The 27,678-nt window shown below is 44.2% G+C and overlaps 1 protein-coding gene across 1 annotated transcript in view; it reads right to left on the reverse strand.

Moving 5' to 3' along the window:
- The window catches only part of USP24 (ubiquitin specific peptidase 24), a 4,679,666-nt gene that overhangs the window by 1,443,128 nt on the left and 3,208,860 nt on the right, over positions 1 to 27,678 (reverse strand). The window contains exon 43 of the mRNA XM_044085508.1: positions 15,197 to 15,322. Within this exon, the coding sequence (XP_043941443.1) occupies positions 15,197 to 15,322 (126 nt within the window). The remainder of the gene's footprint in view (positions 1 to 15,196; positions 15,323 to 27,678) is intronic.

Raw genomic sequence — 27,678 nt, forward strand, 5'->3', positions numbered from 1 at the left:
CACCTTTGCCATCTGAAGAAGATGGGAGAGCCAGTACTACTGCCTATGCAAGAAAGGGGCAATAAGAACCATTTCTGGCCTCTCCTAATTCAGATTTTGGACTACCCTGAGCAGCAAGGTTAAAGGGGAGAAGAAAAGATACAGAACAGACCTGCCTATTTCAGGGAAAAGACATCCTCTGCCTTAGATTGTGTGCTGCTTTGGGGTAGAACTTTTTTTAGTTATCTATTGTATGAAGAAGCAAACAGATCTCTGGTGCACTCCATTTCTGTTACACTTAAAAGTATTTTTTGTGAGGTCTCCCCTTATGTGGCTCTGCAAAGACTCTTCTAAGTTAACGCACCGTGGAGTTCTCATGTGAGGGTACTGCAGCACAGTATGTCAAATCTAGTCAAATACAGTGTTAAAATGAATATATATATTTATATACACACACACATATATACAAGAATACATATATATTTTATATATATATATATATATATATATATATATATATATATATATATAGGTTCATAGGTTGATACTAGGCTACCTGCCCTAGGGCACTTATAAGCCTAGCCAGAGTGTGTTTGGCTTTCGCCACCTTTTAGATTAGTTGACTGTGCCTCTGTATAGCAAGGACACAGAAGAGATCCCAGGGGTAAACTTACGGTCTCCCATCCACTCGTCAAGATTTCTCTTGAATAGGGTCAGTGAGGGGCTCTGCCTAACATGGATTGGGATTTTGTTCCAGAGTGAGGGGAGACTTTGGGATATGAATCTGTCCCTCCAGCATGTCCTATTTAATTCTGTGCTGAGGTTTAAGTCCCTGAAGCGTGTAGCTCTAAGGGACTTGGATTTCTTGAGGTGGGATATGTCCATTAATTCTGGGTTGGACATGGCTTTATACGTCAGACACAGATCGCCTCTGAGTAGGCGGTACGCAACTGAGTAGAGCTGGAGTTTCTTTAGCTGTAGTGCATAGGGCATCTGTTTGAGTCCCTTGATCCTCTTGGTGAGGTACTTTTGGGGTCTTTCCAGTTGCTTATATATATATATATATATATATATATATATATATACACATTTTTTTTTTTACTTGTTTTGTTGACTGGGTTAGTCCCACTATTCCGGTAGTATCTTTTTAGGGAAGCCTCAAGGTAGTAGTCACATTGACTAGGGAACATAACACTGAAAGCTCTGCGGCTTCTCAAGCTGATGATAGCTCCTGTCTGAGCATGTGAAGGAGTATGCATGAATAGACATGGTGGGACCATATGCATCCCTCACAGTGATGCAGGAGGGCATGTCACCACTAAGACATGGAGTTAGGATAAATAATACAAACCACTCTCCTGGCCAGGATACCAGTGAAAGCACAAACCACCTCCTGTGCTAATGATGGTGGTTCCCCTGCAAAAAGGGACCCAAGGGTGGCGCTAGTAGGATGGTAGCTCCTCACAGCCAGTGTGCCACTGGGGAAGCCTGAAAGTTAAGAGGTTAGGAAGCCAAAAGATAAAAGGAAAAAAAATTCTGCATCTTGATTAACTCTGATGACAATGTTTATGGAATGGATGAAGAAATGCCTTAAATGACACTGTAGATAAAGTACAGTTTTGTACCTACCATAAATGTAGATGTTCGAGTGCTAATACAGCTGCAGTCATAACAGATGGGTTTCTCTTGCCGTCAGGCCGGTCCTCAGTCGGCCGAATTCCAAAGTCTAGGTCCGGCGTCGGTTGTCGTCGCCTCTTCCCTGACGTCAGTGCAACAGGGGTATAAAGGAACCAGCCAACGCCATTTTCTTCAGTTTTTCTTGCCCCAGATGTCAGGTACCCCCAGAAGGAAGGCAAAACATAAATTTATGTAGTAAAGCAAATGCAATATAATCAAAAAACAGTAGTTGCAAGCAAATACACCATAAAAGAATACCCCAATGAGGTTGTATGAGGAGGTGTTAGCCATAAGGCCTGTCCCAAGACGGGAAGGAGGGAGGGAAACCTGGACTGCAGCTGTATTAGCACTCGAACATCTACATTTATGGTAGGTACAAAACTGTACTATGTTCATCGTGCATACAGCTGCAGTCATAACAGATGGGTAGAATCCCAAAGCTAATAAAGGGGTGGTAGGCACTAAGTTGAACTAGGTGGAGCCAGGATGCCCTGCAAGACTGCAGTGGCAAAGCCCGCTCTAGTTTTGGAGTATAATGGTAGGGGACAGTGCTTGGAGAAAGTATGTACAGAACTCCAAGTGGCTGCTTCCAAAATATCTTTGGTAGGAACCCCCCTGAGGAAAGCAGCAGAGGTAGCTGTGGCCCTTGTGGAGTGAGATCTGATGCCTGTAGGTACAGTTTTACCATGAAAAGAGTAACAAAAACGTATGCAGTGGGCTATCCATTTTGAGATTGTCTGTTTGGAAATAGGCTTCCCTTGAGCACCTGTATCATAGGACACAAAGAGTTGTTCTGATTTTCTGAAAGGCTTTGTTCTGTCCAAATAATAATGGAGCTGTCTGTGAATGTCCAGGGAATGTAGTAGCCTCTCCCCTTTGTTTTGTGGATTAGGGTAAAACGTAGGTAAGTGGATAGCCTGATTCAAGGCTACCCTGGATACCACCTTTGGCATAAATGAAGGATTGGTTCGTAAGGAAACTCTGTCCTGATGGAAAATGATGAAAGGCTGCACAGCCATGAGGGCTTGTAGTTCCGAAACTCTGCGTGCTGAGGTGATAGCTAGAGGGAAGACTGTTTTCCATGACAAATATTGCAGATCTGTTGAAGCAGCTGGCTCAAAAGGAGGCAGGGTTAATTTTTCTAGAATGAAATTGAGGTCCCAAGCCGGTACTGGTTGCTTCCTTGGGGGTTTTATATTCTTAGCCCCTCTGAGGAACTGTCTTAAGAGAGGGTGAGAGAATAAAGGAGGATCAGTGTTGTACTCTGCAGAAATGGCTGAGGCATGGATTTTGATGGAGGAGAATGAAAGTCCACTGCTTAGCAGCTCGGCTAGGTACTGTAGTATTTGAGGTAAATTCAGTATTCCAGGATTCTGACCCTTTTTCTGATTCCAGACACAAAACCGTTTCCATTTTGCGGAGTAGGCTTTTCTAGTAGAAGGCCTTCTGGCCTCCAAAATGACATCCTGCACCTCCTTGGAGAGTAGGGTCTGCTGTGAATTTAAGGAATTCTCCATGCGGCTAGATTGAGTGTTTTCAGCTGACTGTGAAGAGTTTTGAAGTTGTGCTGAGTCAGTAGAAGAGGCATTAGAGGCAGGATCCATGGTGGGGAATGCGTCAGGCTCCTCAGGAGTGGGTACCAGTGTTGTCTTGGCCAGTCTGGAGCAATGAGAATCATCTTTGGTCTGTCTGCTCTGGCTTTTAATAGAACTTTGGCCAGCAGTGGAAGAGGTGGAAAGGCATAAACCGTCATTGTTGTCCAACTGAAAGAGAGTGCGTCCACTTTCCAGGCCTGTGGATGAAAGGTCCTTGAGCAGAATTTTGCAAATTGGTAATTTCTGTGGGTGGCAAAGAGATCTATGTCTGGCCTTCCCCATGCTTGAATTATCATTGTAAAAACTTGAGGATGCAACTTCCATTCGTGTGGATCTGTCATATTTCTGCTCAGGTTGTCTGCCAGTGTGTTTTCCTCCCTGGCAGCAATTGTGCTTGAAGTTGGATTTGCAATTCCAGAGCCGTGTTCCAAAGGGACATGGCTAGTCTGCACAGGGGATATGAATGAGTTCCTCCCTGTTTGTTTATGTACCACATCACTGTGGTGTTGTCTGTTCTTATCAATAGCTGCCCTGGATGCAGTAGGTCTTTGAAAGCCATAATAGCATTTATTACTGCTAGCATTTCCTTCTGATTGATGTGTAGGTGCTTTTCTTTTTGTGACCATTTGCCCTGAATGCACCGATCTGTCATGTGCGCCCCCCAGGCGTAGTCCGAGGCATCTGTTGTGATGACTTGATTTGCTTGAGGCTTGCAGAATGGGAGACCTATGTTTTTTTGGCATGCTTGAGCCCACCACAGAAATTCCTTTTGAAGACATGGAATCAGTGGTATGATTGTTTCCAAACTGTGGCTGTGTTGAGACCATAAGTTTTTTAGGTACCACTGAAGATTCCTCATATGCAGCTTTGCACATGGGATTAGCAGGATGCAAGATCCCATGAACCCCAGAGCCTGCAGGATTTTCCTTGCAGTCAGCCTGGTGAAGGTTGCCAGTTTTCTGAAGTATTGAGTTAATTGCCCTTGTTTCTCTGGCGTGAGGTAGGCCATCTGGGTGTTTGTATCCAAGCTGGCACCCAGGAAAATTATTGTTTGAGAGGGTATTAGTCTTGACTTCTTTTTGTTGACTGTGTATCCCAGAGATTTCAACAACATTATTACAAACGCCAGGTGTTTCAGAAGTGTGTGTTTGCTGTCCGCATGGATCAGGCAGTCGTCCAGATATGGGTATATTTGTATCTCTTGAAGTCTGCAGAAGGCAATTACTGATGCCAGGCATTTCGTGAACACTCTGGGCGCAGTAGATAAGCCAAAGGGCAATGCAGAGAATTGAAAATGGGATGAACCTGCAAGAAATCTGAGGTATCTTCTGCAATCTTGTCTGATTGGGACATGCAGGTATGCCTCCTTGAGGTCCAATGTCACCAGCCAAGACTCCTTGCCCAGCATGGGAAGAAGCTGCTGTAATGTGAGCATCTTGAACTTTGGTACGAGTAAATATGTGTTTAGGATGGATAGGTCCAAAATAGGTCTCCATTCTTTGCCCTTCCTTGGTACCAGGAATAGTCTGGAATAAAAACCTTGACCCTGTTCTCGTGCAGGTACCTCTTGAATAGCTTTCATGTCCATGAGATCTGAAATTTGTTTTTGTGCCTCTGCCCTTTGATTGTGTGGCAGGTTTGGCATGCCTCTCATTTTTGGAAGGGTGTGAAAGTGGAATCTGTAGCCTCTGTCTATAATGTCCAGGATCCATTTGTCTTTTGTGACAATATGCCAATTTTTCGAAAATAATGCCAGTTTTCCGCCTAAAGGTGCTGCCTTTTGAGCCTTGTTTGGCATGCAAAGGGGAAAGTCATTCGGTCTGCTTTCTGAAAGGCTGTGAACTATCCTCACCCCCTCTTGGTGTAGGTGTTTGCCATTGTCTGCCTCTAAATGATCCTTGAGATTGCCCTCTACCTCTCGGGCGCCTGTATCTACCTCTTTGAGGTCTGTCTGTGGCTGGAAAGGACCAATTTTTTGAAGGCCAATTTCTACTGAAACGTGGCGCTTGTACCTGTAGGAAATCTTTCACTGTTTGCATTGATTTTGCCTTTTCCTCCATTTTCTTTAATACTTCCTCAGCTTTAACACCAAACAATAGATCTTTTTGAAGAGGTGCATCTAGTAATTTAGCTTTGACATGATCTGGTAAGGTTTGCTCTTTGAGCCAAGCATGTCTACATATGACTGATCCTGTAACAGCAGCTCTACAAGAGGCTTCTAAAGCATCAAAACCACATTGCAAGGTATGGTTACCCACTTGCTCTGCACTGTGCAACAAATCCTGCAACTCCTTCAAGTCTGGTTGTTCAGGTTGTGACATTTTGCTTTTCAAGTGAGATAACAAAAACTGTTGATACTTTAACATATGGAACTGACAGTTTAATGCCCTCATGGTTAAAGTGGCCGAGGTGTATACCTTTTTCCCCCACCTTTCTAAAGCTCTGGAATCTCTCTCTGAAGGTAATGGATTTTTGGCAGTGGAGGCCTTAATTCCCTTGGGACCCTATGAAATAGTTTCTGGGTCAGCCGCATGGCTTTTGTATAGGAATTGGTGTGAATCAGGCACCCGGTAATACCTGTCAGGCTTGACTGGAGCTGGAGGTAAAGAATCTGGGTTAAGGCTGGCCTCTGAATACACATCATCTAATATGTCTAAGACAGGAGGTATAGCCAGAGGCCTGTGCTGAGGGAGCAAGAGGAAATCCCTGAGCCTTTTCTTGGAGTCTGAGTACTCTTGGCCTTCCCAGTGGAAGTGTTCCCTCAAGGTATGCAAGGTTTCCCCAAAAGAGTAATCCTCAGGGGGGGAGACAGAGGGAATGGACTCCTCTGCATCAGAATCTTCGAAAGGGGAGTAAGAATGTTCCTGGTCCTCAGAATGCTCTGAAGTAATGGAGGCCTGGTCCGAGGAAAGGTATTCTTCCTCCACTCTGGGCCTTTTGTCCGGGGGGGGTTGAGAACCCCTGATAAGAGTAATCAAATCCTCAGCCATTTTGAGCATCTGCTCTTTAGGTATGGGGCCTTGAGAGGGGCCCTGTGGAGCTTGCTTTTTAGAATGCATGGCTGCTTTAGATTTAGTGTAAGCCTTAATGGAAAAAGAAGAAGGCCTGAAGACACCTTGAGAGATGGCAGGCCTGTCTGAACTCTGAGTTTCCCCGCCAAGAGTGACTTCGGTATCTGTAGTAGGGGTGTGGGCCGAAGAGCCTGCGACCTCGGGCACAGAAGACACCGCTAATGAAGTGTCATCGGTAGTCAGGGGCTGCGTAGGTGCCTCGCTGAGAACCGGAGCACATGTAGTCGGCTTTAGCGTGGTGTCGGTAGAAGTCGTGGACCTCGTATGTCGGTCCTTATCTTTACGTCGTTTACTCAAAATTGGAGTCGGAGTATCCGACGACATGTTGTAATTCACCTTTTTGCCAAAATAGTGTTGGGCGAACTCCACCCGATGCTTAATAGTGCATCTGTTGAATGTAGCACAAAAACGACAGGCCGAGACGTCGTGGTCCGGACCTAAGCAAGGTATACAGAGGGAATGGAAATCCTTATGCGGTATTTGCTTCCCACATGAAATGCAATTATTAACTTTGTCTGACATCGGTCTGAGGCAAGAAAAGTTTCCCCAATGGGGTACTTAGCTTTCTAGAAGTCTTCAGTTGAAAAATATTCGTAATCTCAAGAGCTGGCCGACCGGCACTTGCGAACTGCTTCTGCTTCGGGCACCGCGCGGCAAGAAAGACTGAAGAAAATGGCGTCGGCTGGTTCCTTTATACCCCTGTCGCACTGACGTCAAGGAAGAGGCGACGACAACCGACGCCGGACCTAGACTTTGGAATTCGGCCGACTGATGACCCGCCTGACGGCAGGAGAACCCCATCTGTTATGACTGCAGCTGTATGCACGATGAACATCATATAAAAACATGTATATAAATGAATCTCTAAACATGATAATATGTTTATATACTTTTTTCATTTTTACTATTTTTAGTGAGTGCCATGAGATCTTTTACATCCACCTGAGCTACCATGCAGATGGTATCATGGTTTAACATCTCATCTGAAGGAAGGCACACTCAGGAATGCAGCACCTCCTTTATGCTGCACTGCTGTGTCCCTGCTAGAAAAATATGTAAGATAAATAGACCAGTTTAAGAAAAGAGAGGATCTTCAGCTGTAATAGCCAGAGCAGTGCTATCACTTTAAATGCTTTAAAAGCAGACAGAGAAATATTGCTGTATTAGACAAAGCCAGTTTGCCTAACGAAACAATGGCATGTAAAAGGATAGCTAAAAATGCCCACAGAGAGTTTTGTCTGCCTTTCTTAGAGATGGAATTCATGACTTGGGGAACAGCTACGGAAGAGAGACAGTAGAGTAAATGCAGATGTGGAAGTAGGGGAAAGATGGAATGTGTTCTTGTTATAGGGAATCCAGCAGAGACAGCCACTGACAGGCTCACAGACACCCCTAATGAACAAAGACATAGCTCATCTGCATGGAACTGCAACTAAGAAATTTGCTGTGAACTTCTGTCAAGACGTAAGACTAGCATTTTGTGAAGATTTATTTTGCTTCTAATATTCAATAATGTATGTGTGGCTTTCAGGAGCATTTTGAACTTCACTGCTTGTGCCCACACTTGCACATGCAACAGCATATGTCTGCTTATGTTTAAACATTATACGCATTCACTGTGATTTTGTTTGTGATGACATTCAAAGTGTGGATCAGTTTAATGGCTGGGGTACATTCAGCATTTCCTTGATGTCTACGTGCCATTTTTTTTCCACTGGAGATTCAAGGTGCCCTGCAATTTAAGGTCCAGTGTACTGGCACCCCAAGCAGAGATTGTAGCATCTATAAACAGGGTCTAGTTGTCAGCAAGCTGACAAAAGGACATGCCTTTCTTTTTCTGTAGCTGCTGTGCCCACTACTGCAGTTCCTTCCTGATATATGGTAGGACTGGGATAGTGCACTCCAGTGGCTAGGACTGTTGATCCTAAGAGCTACTTGGGAACCAGTGTAATTTCCTCACATGAAAACCTGGCCAAAAGCACCATAAAAACAGCGGATGCCATGTAGCCCAGGATGCACAACTGCCTGGCTGTCACCACATGCTTTGGAGCTATGCATGAAATCAACAATTAGAGATTGCACATTGTACTGTGGAAGGTAAATCTTGCCTGTACAGGAATACAAAAGGGCTCCTTGCGTGGCTCAAACTGTACTTCTATTCATGACAGAGAAGCCAGTTATTTGAGACACTCCAGAATGCAACTCCAGTGCCCTCTGTTATCTCCTCCTGGGACTAAGCCTGGATAAGGCAATAGCCCAAACAGGGTAAATGTGGATGTTATTGACTCCCTGCACTGTGTTATTTCTTGGACCACATATTCCATAAAACACTTGCTGTGGAAGCTAAACAAAGTGCAAGGAGGTAAAGATGAAATAATGACCCCCCCCACCATCAACATAAACCTCAAGTAATGCCTGTGGTCATTGAATGTGGGCATATGGGGATGGGCATATCTGAGGTCTAGTTAGAAAAGCCTTAGGACCCAGAAGTGGAGAAGGGACCTGAAGAGTTAACATTTTGAAAGGCCTTACAAAGTGTTCTTTTTCTTTTGGGAGTGATGATAGGTCCTGTTTTTACAGACTGGGCCACAAACAGGAGCTTGTAACCATGAATGATATCTGTAGGATCACTTGGTTATGTAAGCCCAATGATGTGCACTCTGATGGCAGAAAGAAATCAATCATCCTTATAAGTGGGGAATGTAAAAGCTAGGGGGTATGGGAGCTCAAGGGCCACTTTTTTTAGGTAGTGGGAGAAGGTTAGTATACTCACAGCTGCTCCCTGAAAAAAGCTGGGCCCCTTGGAGCTTCAAAGTCTCCCTCCACGTTGAGATCTTTTCTTTTTAAGAGATGCACTTTCACATCCTCAAACAAGGACAGAGTGCTCAGCCAGGAGTGTCCCTGGATGCTGCATCAGCCAAATCATATCCACACTTCACTGCTCACTTCCCAAACTGTAAGTCAATCTGCATTTAGTTCAAAAGTAATTTCTTAAATATTTTGTCCTACACTTTTCCACAACTAGATGGAAGATGATTGAAAACATGTCCCTGGTACTTAAGCACAGATTACTTTTCTGTGTAATCTGCCAATCAATTTTCTTCCTCTTTTGTTGGGTAGAGTAGTGCACCCATGAGCTAGGTCTAGCTCCCTTTACAGACTCCAGGAGCAAAATATCTGGGTACACAATGGGTTTTGCAGAAGAACTTACATCGGACCTTATAAAAATGATCGGGTCAATTAACAACAATGGGTTGGGAATATGGTTCCAGAGAAGTTGTATCAAAAAACACATTCAATCCTGGGAAGGCTTCTTGCCCTGGATGTATCGCTAGAGGCTTGGTTTTGGAGACCCATTACTTTTTTTGGGTGGGTGGGGGTGCTGGACTTCAGACACAGAGGGCTACACAGGCTGTAGGCTAAAAAGAAACTGAGGCTATTCAATAATCAAAAGGATGTTGGCTGGGGCTAAGGGCAAATGACCTGCCAAATTACAGCAGTCTGGACTTGGCAGATGTCTGGGACCCAAGTACCTGGGTCTTACAGGGACAGGAAATGGACCAAGGGATTTATAAACCTAAGGGGGGAAATTTTCCCTGGATTCGGGCTTCCTGCAAGTGTATTAGTCCTCAAAAATAACCACAGGGATATTCTCTTTTTACTGTTTAAGTGATGGTATGTGATATGCCCTGATCACCATCCCAAAAAGGCTGAAGTGACTTGCCTAGGGTCCTGCGGACATGCTTGGGGAAGACAACATGGCTGCCTCCAAAGATGCAGCAAGATAGGCCTCAGTAGTAAAACGTTGTCAGAGCTGGGCGGGTTACCCGAGTGCCTCTGCAGAGCTGATGCTCTCATACCCTCACAGCCCTACATGAACTCTCTAGTTAAAGACTCTCCTGCACCTTCTCCTTTGAGTCTTCCTTCTTTGACTTTTTTCTTCTGAGGGACACATCTTCATCACCCTGCAGCTGTGATTCTGCAAGCACAGTGTGTCTGTCTAACAAGGATGCATGCTTCCATTTGATCAAGTGTACTCAGATGGCCTCTTACCTTATCTTACTAGTCTTAGGACAGAAAAACTGGTAAATCTCACAACTAATGATTTTGTGCTTTAGACCGAGGCAGTACAGACATTACAGACAAGGTATATCAGATAAAAATAACTCGAGGGTAAGATTGGAAGCAGAACAAAAAATTGAAAAAACAAACAAAATATTCCCAATGTACACAAGACTTAGCTTTAATAATTAAAGCTAAGTCTTGTGTACATTGGGAGTATTTTGTTTGTGTTTTCAATTATAGACACGGTAAACTATTTGACAGATCCAACACCCTAAAGTACACTTGCTCCTTTTCTCCAGGGCAGACCTACATGTCTGTGTATGGCAACATTTGAGAACCACAGGTTCTAAACACCAAAATTAAAAATCACAATGATTTGTGATATAAGGAAGAAATGTACCCCAGTGGGGTACTTAGCTGCTCACTCGAGTCATAGGCCTAGATCAAAGGATTGCAGATACACGTTTTTGAAGCATTCAGCAATGTGACAAGACAGAAATAAAAATGACATGGTCAGATGCCACCTACATACTATGTTTGTGATGATGTCCAAGGTAAGGTGATGTTAGCTTGGCTGAGGGAGAATGATGCTCAGCACTGAATGTCAGAATCTACCTGTGACAGACATTGCACACCTTAAGACTGCAACAGTGATTTCACAAAGAACATCTTGGACACTTTTCACCAATGTGCATCAAGGATGACCATCTTAACTATGAGAGTGACAGAAAAATAACAAAGGGTAATGGGGGTTGCAAAGCCTATGCTAGCTCTAACAGGAGGTATATGATGTCACAGCATGTAGAGGCAATGGAAACATAAGCCCAAAAATGGCAACTTTTGAGAAAAACTGATGAAATGGAATAGAGAGCAGTATGAAACCCAAAACCTACCAAGCAAGGTCACCAACATTACATCTATATCTACAATGGAGGAGGGGCATGAAAATACACCTTTCACACCAAGAATGGGCATGCTTACATGGCAAGAGCTGTAATACTCTAAATGGAAGGACAGAAGAAGGTGATGAGATGCATCTTATACTGGCTGCTGACTCACATGGAACTGAGGAAAGGGAATATTATATTCATAAAGTTGCAGAAAGTATTCGAACAATTAAACTAAAACAGGAATGGAATAAGGAGATTTTGTCAATATGGATGACTGCAAGTAGGGATACAGAAAACAGGAAAGACAGGACTAGAATTTACTGGAGAAAAACTGGCAAAAGAACCAAGGTATTGTAAGCAAATAAACAGAGGGAAAGGTAATAGAGTGGGATAAAGACAAGCAGAAGTTTGGATTGCAGGTTACAGACTGCCTTCCCAGCAGGGAATAATATCAGAGTATAAGCAAAGAGAAAGGGATAGAGGAGTGCTGATGAAAGGCCAGCTCTGGTAGAGTTTTTAGTTGAGTCTAAAACAGAAGCTGCTGTTAAATAGGTGATAATTAGTAGGGCATTGAAAATATTGCATGATAACTATAAGAATAAATCAGAGGAGGACAGAAAAGATTGGGAAAGTGACTGGAAACACAATTTACAAAGGAACAATGGAAGGATATCTGTACGTCTCCCAAGCAGGCCACAAAGTCATACAGGTTTAGGATTTTTGCTCTGAAGTATTTGCATAGGCATTTTTACACCCCAACCAAGCAGACTTCAGAGAAATTTTCCTCAGGTAGATAGCAAATGCTGGAGATACGATAAAAGAGAGAGAAGTAAATGGAAAATATGTTTTGGGAGTATAATGAGTTGGCAGATGTCAAAACTTTCCAACACGGTACTCTGTAAGAAATGTTTATGGTTGTAACTAAAAAAATTATTATTTTGAGCTGTGACACAGGATCTGAATTACCTATACATAAGTGCGTTACTAAGTTTAATGCTATTGACTGCCAAAGAAGCAATTACTAGAAAATCTAAATCTAAATCATCTGTACCTAAATAACTGAATATTGTAAAGAAGATGGAATAACTAGAGCTGGGATCTTTAGAAAGCAGGAGGAGCAAATTAAATAGAAATAAATAGTATTTGTGGAAACAATGCATGCAGAATAATGCTCAAGAAGAGGCATGAGGTTTAAGGGAAGGAAGGTTGAGCAATTTATGTAATACAGGAGGGAATAATTGTTAAAAGGAAAGAAAACATATGAAAAGTATAATGTATGATGAATACAAATCAAGATCGCTTTTCTCTCCTATTAATATATGTATGCCTTAAATGATAATTTGACAGAAGTGCGAAAAAAAGAGAAATGAGGAAGGTTTCTGAAAATATTAAGTAGCAATTATGCATTCACTCTTGATTTTTTTCTGCACTCAGCTCAGTGCTCTCTTAGAAACACCACACAACTCTCTCTCTCTCTCTCACTGTCAGATAATGGACATAAGCTCATAATGTCTTTTTTACATACAAGTTAACTTGGTTAGTTTTCCTGATAGGCAGTTTCCCAACATTATTTTAATGCTTTTCTCCACACAACATTTCAAAACATGTTTATCTTCTAATGCTGTATTTCAAGTCCACAGCTGAGTTGATTTCTACATTCAAATGGATAACTAAATGGCTTAAATGCCTTCCTTTTCTGTTCTTAACTGAAACAGGCAAGGAAAACAGTGACCTTCTCTGGGAAATGAATCCAGAACCTCCCACATTCCAAGCAGTTGTGACTGACTCTTCTTCTTCTTTCGGCTGTTCCCGTTAGGGGTCGCCACACTGGATCAGCTGTTTCCATTTCTTCCTATCCTTTGCATCTTGCTCCGTCACACCAACTACCTGGATGTCCTCTCACATCCCATCCATAAACCTCATCTTAGGCCTTCTTCTTTTCCTCTTACCTGGCAGCTCCATCGTTCGCATCCTTTTCCCAATATACCCAGCATCCCTCTTCAGCAGATGTCCAAACCAACACAATCTCGCCTCTCTCTGGCTTTGTCTTCAAACCGTCCAACCTGAGCTGACCCTCTAATATACTCATTCCTAATCCTGTCCTTCCTCGTCACACCCAGTGCATATCTTAACATCTTTAACTCTGCCACGTCCAGCTGTGCCTCCTGCCTTTTTGTCACTGCTACCATCTCCAACCCATATAACATAGCTGGTCTCACTACCCTCTTGTAGACCTTCCCTTTCACTCTGACTGGTACCAGTCTGTCACACAAATCACTCCTGACACACTTTTTCACCCACTCCACCCTGCCTGTACTCTCTTCACCTCTCTTCCACACTCACCATTACTCTGAACTGCTGATTCAAAGTATTTAAACTCATCCACCTTTGCCAGCTCTATTCCCTGCATCCTCACCATTCCGCTATCCTCCCTCTCATTCAAACACATATATTCTTAGTCCTGCTGACCTTCATTCCTCTCTATAGCACATCTCCACCTCTCCAGGGTCTCTCCTCAACCTGGTCTCTAGTTTCTCTACAGATCACAATATAATCTGCAAACATCATAGCCCACGGGGTCTCCTGTATGATCTCGTCTGTCAACCTGTCCATCACCATTGCAAATAAGAAAGGGCTCAGAGCTGATCCTTGATGTAATCCCACCTCCACCTTAAATGCATCAGTCACTCCCACTGCAGACCTCACCACTCTCACACTACCCTCGTACATATCTTGTACCACTCTTTCATACTTCTCTGCCACTCCAGACTTCCTCATACAATACCACAACTCCTCTCTGGGCACCCTGTCATATTGCTTTCTCCAAGTCCACAAAGACACAATGCAACTCCTTCTGACCTTCTCTGTACTTCTCCATCAACACTCTCAGAGCAACTGTCGCATCTGTAGTGCTCTTTCCCAGCATGAAACCATACTGCTGATCACTAATCATCACCTCCCTTCTTAACCTAGCTTCCATTACTCTTTCCCATAACTTCATGCAGTGACAGATCAATTTTATCCCTCTGTATTTACTACAGCTCTGCACATCACCCTTATTCTTAAAAATTGGTACCAAAATGGGAATAAAAATGAGTCCGTGGGCAATGTAACTGCACTTTCATTAACAGACTTTATTCTCCTTTTCAGCTAGGGAACTCCCCTCATGGAGTGCTCTTTTTCACTTATTTTCATCAAATTACATACACATCCAAGTTAGGGCTGCCACGTTTTGTTGTGACCAAAACTGGACCAAAAGCCACACCCCTTGCATCTCATAACACCACCTGCCTCCTCCCCTCTCTCCACCTACTTTATGTCAATTTCGTGACATCATGACCATGTCAGGTGGAGAAGGAGCGTCCTCTTTCCTAGTTTCCTTCACAATTGTGTCAGGTTAGTGATGCTTTTTTAAATAAAAACACACTGGAATCGGAGATTTAAACTCCCAATAGTCTAGTTGTTTTTAAGAACAGAGTACTGGAGTTTGTACAGTGCTTCCAGACTACTGGACCATCAGTTTGATTTCTGGATAGTCTGGAACAAAAAATAGATAGGTGGCAACGCTAATCCAAATACACAAAGCCCTGCACAGAGCTGGTTTTAACAACTAAAACAAGAGAAAACACTGGCCCTTCTACAGGAAGTGAGACCAGGTTCCACAAAACCTAAAATGTTAGATCACCATCTTCTTTCTCATTTGTGAAGTGTGTATGAGTTTTGTTGAGGGAGGAGAGTACATTACTTCACTATATAAGGGTTAACCTACCCTGCGTCTTGGGCCTTCTGTACCTCTACATAAGCACCCTTCTTTCATTAAGATGTACTTTAAAGTTAGAATACAGAATATAAATTGTGGAAGACAGCAAACCAAAATGTTAAATCTGTATTTCTGTGTGATTACTCAAAGTCACTATACCTTCCAGAATGTCTCAGGAACATAGTATTGCAACTTGCTCTCCATCAAGTGACCAAAGAGGGACTGCACCTGGTGAAAAACACTCTCGTCTGGATTTTCCACCTCATCATCAACTGACAATATTGCCTAAGGGAGCAAGAAAAGTGCAGAGTTTATAAAGTTCACCTTCCAGATTTAAACTTTTCTGTGTATAATGTGCTGTAGTTAATAAAAATACTCTTCAATATATAAAGTTCACCTTACAGATTTAAACTTTTGTGTTTAATGTGCTGTGGTTGACAAAAATACTATTCAATAACCAGCTAGGATGTTCATGTAAGAAACACAAAACAAGCCAAAACAAAACTGCACAGATACGTAACGTATTAAGTTTTCAAGAGTATCTCAGTCAAGACGTCTCTCCATCTTTGAATATAGCCATCCAAGAAGAGAGAGACGAGACCTTGCACAATTACTTTTTTTTTTTTTTTTACTTCAGAATTCTGTGTTGCCAAAAGTACTTCTCTTACCTCACCAATAAGGAAATACCTGGAACAGTGGAAGGCCCTTCACTCCCCAAGCAGTTTCCCTATCATATAAAAGGCATAACATGGAACAGATGTGAAGAAGCAACAAAATTTACAATAATTACTACTCCTAGAGAAAGAAGGTGAGTGGTCTGATGGAACTGCAAACATAATTACTCTAAACATGTGCTCTACAAGAGGAACCCTTTTCAGCCAGTCTCTTCCTGAAATAATACTTCCTTCCTCTCCAACCTATTTTTCACAAGCTTCCAAGATTCAGACATACACTCTTTGCTGATACACCCCAAAATAGTAAGTGGAAACAACTGCAACAAAGAAAAAAATTTATAAAGATTTGGCACGTGTACTGTAAAGGCGCAATATACAGTTATAGACCTGTCCAATTTATTTAATTTATTTATTAATCCTTTGTTGATCAGGTTAGTCCCACTGACTAGTAGCCTCCTTTCAGGGGAGACCTAAGATTGTATTTATATCAGGAACTAACAGTAGCAGCTGGATGGAGGAGCTAACCAGACAAAGGATGACAAAGGAAGGATATTTACAACCCATAAAAGACAGTCTGTTGATAGATTAACTGATAAATTAATAGCACAGATATGGGAGTATACTCACCATAACAGCAGATGTTGAATTAACAGGATTTCAGTTTCAGTAAACATCCTCATGCACTAACTAGCTGCAGGTGGAAATTCAACTTTCTGACTAGATTTTATAGAGTGGCTGAATAAAACAATAATAATGATGATGATGATCACCATAATAATTAACAACAACAAAAGTAATGCTGGACTTCTCCCATGTTGAGGACATCACCACAATGTTTGGTAGCAAAGGAGAGCAGTCATCTTTTTTTTTTTTTTTTTTTTTTTTGGGGGGGGGGGTTAAGAAATAAGGTACAGTTGCTTAAGTACTATATACATGTAAAGTACAGTTGTGTACAGTTACCATAAATGTACATGTTCGAGTGTATTCACTGCTACAGTCATCACATTTGGGTTATCTGCTTGCAGTAACCCTCAGTCGGCCTGATTATCAAAGTCTTGGGTCCTGTATCGGTTGCTATCTCATCATCCATGACTTCAGGTAGTCAGGGGTATAAAACATGCAGCTGATGCCATTTTATCAGTTTTTCTTGCCCCAGATGTCATGTGCCCCCATAATGGGAAGCAATTATGTACAAGGTTACACCTCCAACAAAAAGCAAATACACCCGAAAGCTTTAAGCATAGTAAACAAGAATAGAGGTATAGCCAAAAGAAGTCAGGGGACTGGAGGGAGGGTAACCAGGACTGCAACAGTGAATACATTCGAACATCTACATTTATGTTAAGTGTACACAACTGTACTATGTTCTTCGTGTTTCACTGTTGCAGTCATCACATTTGGGTAGATTCCCAAAGCTGAGGATGGGAGGAGTAATTTAGATAGCATTAGGACCAGCTATTGGCTCTGCTTGACAGAGGATCAGTTAATTAATCAATGGGGCGGCGAAAGCCGACACACTGTGGCAAGGCTTATAAATGCCCTCGGGCAGATAGCCTAGTACCTACCTAAAAGGCCCTGCAAGACTGCAGTGGCAAAGCCAGCTCTGGATTTAGAGAAAATTGGCAAATGGTAATGCTTAGTGAAAGTATGTACAGAACTCCAGGTAGCAGCTTCTAGGATGTCTCTGGTAGGGACACCTCTGAGAAAGGCTGTAGAGGTAGATGCAGCCCTGGCTGAATGGGGTCTAATCCCCTGTGGGATAGGTTTTCCATTGTGCTTATAGCAGAAATGAATGCAATGGCCTATCCATTGCTTTGAAATGGCCTTCCCCTCTGCCCCTGCAGCAAATGCCACCAGCAGTTGTTCAGATTTCCTTTGAGGTTTAGTCCTGTCCAAGTAAAATCTAAGTTGTCTGTGCACATCTAAGGAGTGCAGTATCACTTCCCCTTTGTTCTGTGGATTAGAAAAGAAGGTTGGCAAATGAATGGCCTGATTAAGAGCCACACTGGATACCACCTTGGGCATGAAAGAGGGATAGGTCCTGAGGGACACCGTGTCCGAATGAAAGATGATGAAAGGCTCCACTGCCATAAGGGCCTGTAATTCAGATACAGTTCTTGCTGAAGTGATTGCTAAAAGGAAAGCTGTTTTCTAAGAAAGGAATTTTTAACTCTGCAGTTGCAGCTGGCTCAAAAGGAGGAAGAGTGAGTTTTTCCAATACAAAATTAAGGTCCCAGGCTGGAGTTGGGGCTCTCCTGGGTGGTCTTTGGCCCCTCTGAGGAACTGCTTGAGCAGTGGGTGAGAAAAGAGGGGTGGGCCTGTGTTGCAATGAGCTGAAATGGCTTAGGCATGAATTTTGATGGAGGAAAAGGAAAGGCCCTTGTGAAGCATCTCAGTTAAGAATTGAAGAATCTGAGGTAAATTGGGCACTGCTGCGGCCATCCCTTGAGTTTGGTTCCAGGCACAGAATCTTTTCCATTTTTCAGCATAAGATTTTCTAGTACTAGGCCTCCTTGCCTCCAAAATGACATCCAACACTTGTTTACTGAGGGATGGTAATGGAGAGATTAGGTAATTAGTCAGGCTGCCAGGTTCAGGGTTTGAAGTTGGGGGTGCAGAATCTGGCTCTCCTGCTGAGACAGCAGGGTAGGGGTCTGAGGTAGGTGGCCATGGGGCCAGCTGTGACCAACTGTGCAAGAGGGGGTACCCAGTGTTGGTGTGGCCAGTCTGGTGCAATCAGTATCATCCTTGGTTTGTCCTGTTTGATCTTTAGTAACATTTTGGAGAGAAGAGGCAGAGGAGGAAAGGCATAAACTGATAAGATTTTTCCAGCTGAAGGACAGAGCATCCATTTTCCAAGCTTGTTTGTGGGGGAGTCCTTATGCAGAATTTGTCCAATTGGTAGTTCTGGGGGGGAGGCAAACAGGTCTAAATCTGGGATCCCTCATCTGTTGATCAACATGTTGAAACTCCTTGGTTCCAGTTTCCATTTGTGTGGGTCCATGAGATTTCTGCTTAGTTTGTCTGCCAGTGTATTTAGTTTTCCTGGCAGGAATTAAGCCTGTAGATGAACATGGTAGCTCAAGGCGGACTTCCACAGAGCCATGGCTAGTCTGCAGAGGGGTAAGAATGGGTACCCCCCCCCCGTTTGTTTATTTACCACATAACAGTGGTGTTGTCCATCTTTACCATAAATTGTCCTTGAAGAATGTGGTCCTTGAAGGCTGTCAGAGCATTCTGTACAGCTAACATTTCTTTTTGATTGATATGCAGGTGCATTTGACTTGGGTTCCCTTTGCCCTGAATGCACTTCCCTGCCAGGTGAGTCCCCCCCCATGCATAGTCCCTTGTTTTGGTGGTAGGCCTCTGCCCACCAAAGGAATTCTAACCGTATGCACGGTATGATAGGAATCATTGCTTCTAGATCCTGAGAATGTTGACACCATAGGATTTTTAGATACCACTGTAGTTTCCTCATATGCAGTGTTGCATATGGAATTAGTAGAATGCACGAGGCCATGAACCCCAAGGCTTGCAGTACTTGCCTTGCAGAAAGCAGAGTTTTTGTGGCCACTAGTTTGAAGTAAGTTGTCAAATTAATTTGTTTCTCTGGCGTGAGGAAAGCCATCTGGGAAGTTGTATTCAAGCTTGCTCCCGGGAATATAATTTGTTGACAGGGTACCAGATTTGATTTATTTTCGTTTATGGTGTACCACAGACAAGTTAACACCTTTTGTACAAATGCCACATGATTCAGAAGTATGTCCTGGCTTTCTGCCTGAATTAGACAATTGTCAAGGTATGGGTATATTTGAATATTTCTTTGCCTGCAAAATGCAGTGAGTGGAGCTAGGCACTTTGTGAATACCCTGGGCACAGTAGATAAGCCAAAAAGCAGTGCAGAGAACTGATAGTGCATGCATGCAGCCTGTTTTGAAGCGTAGGTATTTTCTGCAAGATTCCCTGATTGGGATGTGCAGGTAGGCTTCCTTTAAATCCAGTGTTGCCAACCAGCCATCTTTGCCTGTCATGGGAAGCAACTGGTGAAGAGTTAGCATCTTGAATTTTGGAATCACCAAAAAGGTGTTTACGATAGACAAGTCCAGGATAGGACGCCATGAGTTGTCTTTTCTGGGTACCAGGGAAAGTCTTGAGTAGAAACCTTGTCCCTTTACCCTCTTCCAGTACAGTCTCAATAGCCTTTAATCTTAAGAGAGAGAGCACTTGCTTTTGAGCCTCTGCCCACAGATTGGGGGTAGATCTGGCCAACCGTTTGGGGTTGGTAACGTGTGGAAGTGAAATCTGTATCCTTGGGAAACTATGTTTAAAACCCATTTGTCCTGGGTAATAAGTTCCCAGTTTTTTGCTTGAAGAGCAATCTTTCCCTCTAAAGGAGCAGTCAGTTGAGAAGTGCTTGGAACTTTTAAAGTTAAGTCATTGAGACAGCTTACTATAGGGGGGAGTCTTATTACTCCCTGATTTGGAAGTGGGAGCCCCCCACTGCTTAGTCCTGTGCGTACCCTGGGACTGAAGCCTGGGTGTTTTGCTGGTTCTGGGTTTGAACTGAAAAAGCCTGGAAGAGGCAGGAGAGGGCCAATTTTTTGAGGGCCAATGCCTACTAAATCTAGGAGGCTGTACTTGTAAGTAATCTTTAACAGTTTGCATAGATTTAGCTTTTCCTCCATCTTTTTAAGAACTTCTTCTGCTTTGTCACCAAACAGGCGGCCCTGATTTAAGGGAGCATCCAGTAATTTATCTGGCAAAGATTGCTCCTTAAGCCAAGCATGCCTTCTAAGTACAGACCTGGTGACAGCAGCCCGGCAAGATGCCTGTAAGTGAATCAAAACCAGACTGCAAAGTATGTTTTCCAACCTGTTCAGCAGAATGCATTAAATCCTGTAAATCCTTATTTTCAGCACAATAAGGAATTGACATAATTTTCTGTTTAAGCAATCCAATAATATGCTGCTGATACTTTAACATACAAAACTGGCAATTTAAGGCCCTGATGGCCAAGGTTGCAGAGGTGTATACCTTCTTACCCCATCTATCCAGGGCCCTGGAATCTTTATCAGAGGGGGTAGGATTTCTGGCAGTAGTAGCCTTAATGCCCTTGAGTCCCTGTGAAATGGTCTCAGGATCCGCAGTAGGACCTTTAAAAAGGAACTTGTGAGAATCAGGAACCCTGTAATATCTATCAGGTTTTCTGTGAACAGGAGGTAGAGAGTCAGGGGCCAAGCTAAATTCCGAAAAGGCATCGTCAACAATGTCCAGCACAGGAGGATAGCTAAAAGCCTGTGGTGGGGCAGGAGTAAGAAATCTCTAAGCCTCTTTTTAGAATCAGAGTAATCCTGGCTTTCCCAGTGAAAATGCTCCCTATGAGTATACAAGGTTTCACCAAAAGAAAAATCCTCTGGGGGAGAAGCAGAGGGAATAGAGTCCTCTGCATCAGAATCCTCATATGTAGATAAGGGTAAATCCTGGTCATCAGAGGAGGCAGAAATTTCAGAATCCTGGTCAGAAGTATCATAAGCAAATTTAGTCTTAGGTCTCTTAGAAGGGGAAGGTTGGCTTCCTCTGATTAAAGTAATAAGGTCTTCAGCCATTCTTATCATTTGTTTTTTTAGGCATAGAGGCCTAACCATTCGGTCTGGGCATCGGTTTCCTAGGCATGGTTCGAGTTTTAGGCCTAGAAGAAGAAGAAGATGACGTCGGTTTAATATGCAAGTCAGTAGGCCTGAACACACCCTCAGAAGCAGGTGCCTGCACAGCGGCTCTGGACCCATCCAAGGTAGAGACATCCACAGGTTCCACAGTTGAAGCATCTCCCGGTATACCAGACTCTGAATGGGTCTCAGTAGAGGCCTGCAAATCTGAAGTAGCAGGTATCAGGGGCTGCGAAAGCATCTCACTGAGTACCGGCGAACTGGCGACTAGCTTAAGAGAAGCATTGTCAGCAGCTTTGGAACTAGGCGGCCTGTGTCTGTCTTTATCTTTGCGTTTTTTCAGAATGTCGGTAGTCAGGTGACTTACCGAAGACATATCTGGATAATTGAACAGAGTACCAAAATATTTGGAAGCGAAAATGTACAAACGACGAATAGTTTGTGGTTTAAATAAGGCACAAAACTGTCAGCGAGGTACGTCGTCGTCAGGGCATAGGCAAGGAATACAGTACGAATTAAAATCTTTATGAAGTATTTGTTTTCCACAAGAAATACAATTACTGACTTTTACTGACATCGGTTTAGAGGAAGAAAAAGTTTCCCCAATGGGGTACTTAGCTTTAGTTGAAGACTTCGGTTCTGAAACTCGAAAACAAAAATTTCAGGAGTCGGCCAACCGGCACTTGCGAACTGCTTCTGCTTCGGGCACCACACGGCAAGAAAGACTGATAAAATGGCATCGGCTGCATGTTTTATACCCCTGACTACCTGACGTCATAGAAGATGAGACAGTAACCGACGCAGGACACAACACTTTGATAATCAGGCCGACTGAGGAATACTGCAAGCAGGTAACCCAAATGTGATGACTGCAACAGTGAAACATGAAGAACATCAACAGATGTCTGAATTCCTCACTGCTTCAGTGGCATTTTAGGTTACCTGCCAAGGCAACCCAGTACTGGAAGGCCTTCAAAAGCTCGGACTCCCCACCCTCTCTATTCCTGTGACAGCCAATTGGCTGAGTGCATCCTGAGAGGGAAGCCTTCGGGTGTCAGTGAGAGTGAGTTTTCAGTCTTTTTTGCTTCCACAAAGGTAAGTACCTGACATCAGAATCATCTTCTAAGATTAAATTTGCAGCCAATCACAATACCATATAAAAATTAAATCCAACAACCAAATAAAAGAGGTTGAAACCACACTCAAGTATGCACAATCTGTGGGGTGCCAGATGGGTGCTGCCACTGAACAGTGTGAACACCTATCTACTATTACAGGAAAGTAGAACTTACGCAAGTGTGTTATGTTCATCATTTCCACTGACTCAGAGACACTTTGGGTAGATTCCCAAAGATTACACTACCTGGGAGATGGAAAGATAAGGACTGAGGAGCTCCTGGAGAATGGTCCTAGCAAACCCTCCTTTGGACCTAGAAAATGAATCCAGTTTGCAGTGCTTTGTGATGGTCTGAACAGAATACCAGGTTGCTGCCTCTAGAATGCTTCTAGAGTTGACCCCTTTCCAATATGCCATCGAAGAGGATAAGGCCCTAGTCAAGTGAGCCTTAACCTTGTTTGGAAGAGATTTGCCATGGTGGGACTAACAGAAAACAAGAGCAGAGGAAAACCATCACCCAACAGTTTGCTTAGAGACAAGCTGACCTTTCTTAGCCACTGTATAGGAGACAAAAAGAAGTTATGTACCTACCATAACATTCCATGTTAATTGCCTTCTTCTCGCCTTCTTTCTTGCTGGTTGGGTTCGGAGCCGATCCTCGGCTCCGACTCGGCCATCTTCAAAAGCTCGAGAGCTGCTTACTGGCTCGAGGCCCCCCTATATCCCATGATGCCTGGCACTAGATACCCAGATCTCGTTTGGCAAGTCTAACTGCAGACATAATAATAAAGGAATCCTATCCTAGAATGCATAAATCCTACTGGAGAGACTACTAGTCAGAAAGGAATAGCCAGAGAAGACTCAGCCAGTGAAAAATCAAGAAGAACTCTTCTCGGTCCACTAGGATAGGGGGATGGAGGGTGGGACGCAAGAAAGAAGGTGAAAAGAAGACAACTAACATGGAATGTTATGGTAGGTACATAACGTCTTTATGTTAAGTTGTCTATCTCGCCTTCATTCTTGCTGGTTGGGACAGCGTCCCTAGCACCTAAAATCCTGGGTGGCTCATTGGAAAAGACTCTTCAGAACAGTGGAACCAAAATCAGCTCTGCTCCTGGAAACCAAATCCAACTTGTAATGCGAAATGAAAGTATGTGGGTTGGTCCATGTAGCCGCAGCACAAATAGATTCCATGGGCAACCTAGCCTGAAAGGCCACCGAAGTAGCTAAAGCTCTGGTGGAGTGACCTTCTGGGTTAACTGGCAATTCTTTATTCCTGAGTTGATATATGAATGTGATGATAGAAGTCAACCACCTGGATAAGGTTACCTTGGAGACCAGAAGACCTTGTTTACCTACTGCATAAGACAGGAAAAATTGATCTGATTTTCTAATGTCCTTGGTTCTATACAAATAAAAGCGTAGCTGCCTGTGAACATCTAACTGATGCAACTTATATTCTGCCTTGTTGGAGTGGTTAGGGAAAAACACAGGAAGGTCTATGGACTGATTCAAGTTACTCTCTGAAGAGACCTTAGGAAGGAAGGACGGATTAGTCCTAAGAGCAACCCTGTCATTGTGGAACACGAGGTATGGGGGACGGATAGAAAGAGCTTGTAGTTCCAAAACTCTTCTGGCTGAAGTAATAGCTACCAGAAAAAGGGTTTTCCAAGATAAGAACTTCAATGAACAAGAAGCTGCAGGTTCAAAAGGGGGCAAAATTAGAGAAGCTAAAATCAAATTTAGATCCCACGGTGGTGGAGGATCTCTCACTGGGGGGCCTGAGCAGAGTGGTTCCTTTGAGAAAGGCTTTACACAGCTTATGAGACAGGATATTGTTTTCTGACAGGCCAGTGTGAAAATTTGAAATTGCAGCTAACTGAACTCTAATTGTAGCGGAAGTGGACCCAGCATGGAAGAGTTCCGCAAGAAATTCCAAAATGTAGTGTACAGGGGCTGAAAAGGGGTCCATACTTTTAGCCTCTGCCCAGGAAGAAAAAAGTTTCCACTTACTAGCGTAAGTTTTTCTAGTCGTAGACTTGTGTGATGACAAAATGATTCTGCACACAGAGGTGGAGATATCTGGAAGCCTGGCTAAAGTTGGAAGTAGAGCAACCAAGCCGTGAGCTGGAGAGAGTGTAGGGATTGGTGCAGCCCGCCCGACTGATGAATCAGGAGGTCTGGAACTAGGTCCAGAGTCCAAGGCTGCTCGAGAAGATAGAGATGCAGGAAAGGGAACCATATTTGTCGAGGTCAGTAAGGAGCAATGAGGCTCATTTTGCAACCCAATACGGTAGCTTTCTGAATTAGCTTCGGGATTAGGGGAAAAGGAGGGAATGCATAAAGAAGTCCCTGAGGCCAATTGTGGACTAGAGCGTCTCTGGGGGAATGCCCGGGAAGTGGAAGGAGAGAGAAGAAATTGCTGCACTTGCTGTTGAAGGGAGTTGCAAAAAGGTCGCAGCAAGGTTGGCCCCACTTGCAGAAGATTTGGTCCGCAACTACCTGGTTCAGGGACCACTCGTGAGGCATGAGAATTGCTCTGCTCAGTCTGTCTGCTATTACGTTGGACCTCCCAGGGATGTGCGTTTCAATCAAAAACTGTTGGGAAGAGATCACCCACTGCCAGAGTTTGAGTGCTTCTCGACATAGGGGGTAGGACCTGGTTCCGCCCTGCTTGTTGATGTACCACACTACAGACATATTGTCCATTTGAATTGCAATGGTCCCGGTAGGAAGAGAGTCCTGAAGAGTCTGCAATGCTAAAAGCACGGCCCTCATCTCCAAGACATTTATGTGCAGATGGTACTCGTGAGGTTGCCAGGTGCCTTGGACTGTTCTGCCCTGATAATGCCCCCCCCCCCAATCAGGGAGGCGTCCGTGGTCATCGTAGCAACTGGAGGGGGTAGAACAAATGGTCTGCCGTGGAGCACTGATGTGGAGACCATCCACCATGCAAGGTGCTTCTTGCATGCTTGTGTGATCATAATCATGTAAGACATGGGAAGTTGCTGGAAGGACCATTGGGTGAAAAGAAGCCACTGGAGAATCCTCATGTGAAAGCGAGCTAGAGGGACAAGTATGATCGCTGCTGCCATGAGACCCAGAGTTTGAAGGACAAACCTGGCTTGAATTCATTTGCATGCTAATAAAAACCTTCACATGCTGACGAATCACTAACACCCTGTCTGGTGGGACCCTCGCTAACATGTCTTTGGTATTTAAATTTGCGCCTATAAAGGTGATAGATTGACAGGGCAACAATGCAGACTTTTCGAAATTTATTGTGATACCTAGCCTGGAGCAAGTGTCGATAGTGCAGTCTCTGGCTCGCAGAAGGTGATGTCTGGTTGTAGCAGTGAGGAGCCAGTCGTCGAGATATGGAAACACCTGGAATCCTTGCCGTCTCAGGTGAGCGGTAACTACTGCCATACATTTGGTAAACACTCTGGGGGCTGTGGTGAGACCAAAGGGCAGAGCTCTGAACTGATAATGGCTGACTCCCAGCCGGAAGTGAAGGAATCTTCTGGAGCGTCTGTCCATTTTGATGAGGTAGTCCGCATCCTGAAGATCTATAGAGCACATCCAATTGTCCTGACCCAGTAGCGTGACCATCCAGAACTTCGTTTTTTGTACAGACCTGTTCAGTCTGCTGAGATCCAGAATGGGTCTCCAGTCCCCTGTCTTTTTTGGTACCAAAAAGAACCTTGAGTAAATTCCGGATCCTTGTTGGTCTGCTGGGACTTGCTGGATGGCCCTTTTTCTTAGCAGTTTTGAGACTTCTTGAACTGCTTGGTCCTTTAGATTGGGTGGAACTTCTGGAAGGGACTTGTTTGACCTTAACGGGGTGCGAACAAAGGGAATTCTGTAGCCCCCGGATATGACTGAATGTACCCAATTGTCTTGTGTTATGTCTTGCCAGGCTCTTGGGTACAGCGATAATCTTCCCCCGACTGCCTCCAGAGGTGGGCAGCCGGGCAACCCTTCAGGGATGCTGGGAGGGCTTCTCAAAGAAAGATTCTCTGCTGCCCTGATTTTGCGGACCCCCTCTGCCACGAGGGTGGCGTCTGTTATTGTTCCCTCCTCTGCCCCTGGATGGGAGCTCACCACGTGTGTCCGGCAAGGCTCCCTGGGATTTCCAGAACCACATCTTTCCACTTTTCTGACCCTTTGGATATGGTCTGGAAGGAGGGGAAAAACGGACTCCTACGGCAGAGAGAGTCTTGCCTTCCTGCTCACACCTGGTAAGGGTATCTTTCACCTGTGATCTGAAGAGAGAGGAACCATTAAAAGGGGTATTGGTGAAAGATGCTCTGAAAGGTTCCGCAAAGTTACATAGCCGCATCCAAGCGTGCCTCCTTAGGGCCACGCCTGTGCCTGCAGCTCTACTCGCACCATCAGCTGCATATGAAATGAGCATCATGGAGGAGTTTACCACTGAATTAAGAGTCGCCAGCTGGGAGGCTGCCTTAGCCTGGGCCGGCTCAGCTGATGGATCTTGGAGGGTATCTCCAAGCTCTTTCAGGAAATCCCTCTGAAGACGGATAAAGTGTCACAGGTAATTCAGGGACCGCATGGAGAAGGTCGCTGAAGAAAACATCCACTTCTCATATCTGTCCATCGTCCTGGACTCCTTGTTAGGGGGAGGGACAGATGAAGTTTCAGCCAACTCCTGTGGCCACCGCTACCACCATGGCATCAACGGGGACACCTTTGGTCAAGAACTGTTTGTCCTGCGGTGCAGTAATGAATTTGGCATGTCTTTTAGGGGAAGGTTCCACTGTGTCTGGAGCCGTCCATGCCTTCCGAGCCACCACAGACATCAGTGGGTCGAAAGGCGGAGACACCCAGGAGGTGGAAGGTCGGGATCCAAACGTATCCAGGAATACCGACTCATCCTCGGAAGGGCTTAGGTTAGTCCAGTTTCCCCTCTGCCTAAGCATCTCAAGGATGTCTGAGAAGGAGACATCTTCACAGGGGGATCTTGGGGACCCTTCCGACTCCTCTAAGTCGGTATCCAATGCGACAGACTCGGGGGAATCAACATGCTTCCTCCTGCATTTCCTCTTGTGAGGTGGCTCCTCTGAATGATTAGGGGAGGCCTTGGAAGAGAAGGATACACCCAAAGGGGTGTCCTGGAGCGCTGGATCCCCACGCTTGGGGTCTAGAAGAGGGGCAGAGGCTGAC

Source organism: Protopterus annectens, chromosome 10.part0 (assembly GCF_019279795.1).
Source record: "Protopterus annectens isolate FY-2018-M chromosome 10.part0, PAN1.0, whole genome shotgun sequence".
NCBI classification, from domain to species: domain Eukaryota; kingdom Metazoa; phylum Chordata; order Ceratodontiformes; family Protopteridae; genus Protopterus; species Protopterus annectens.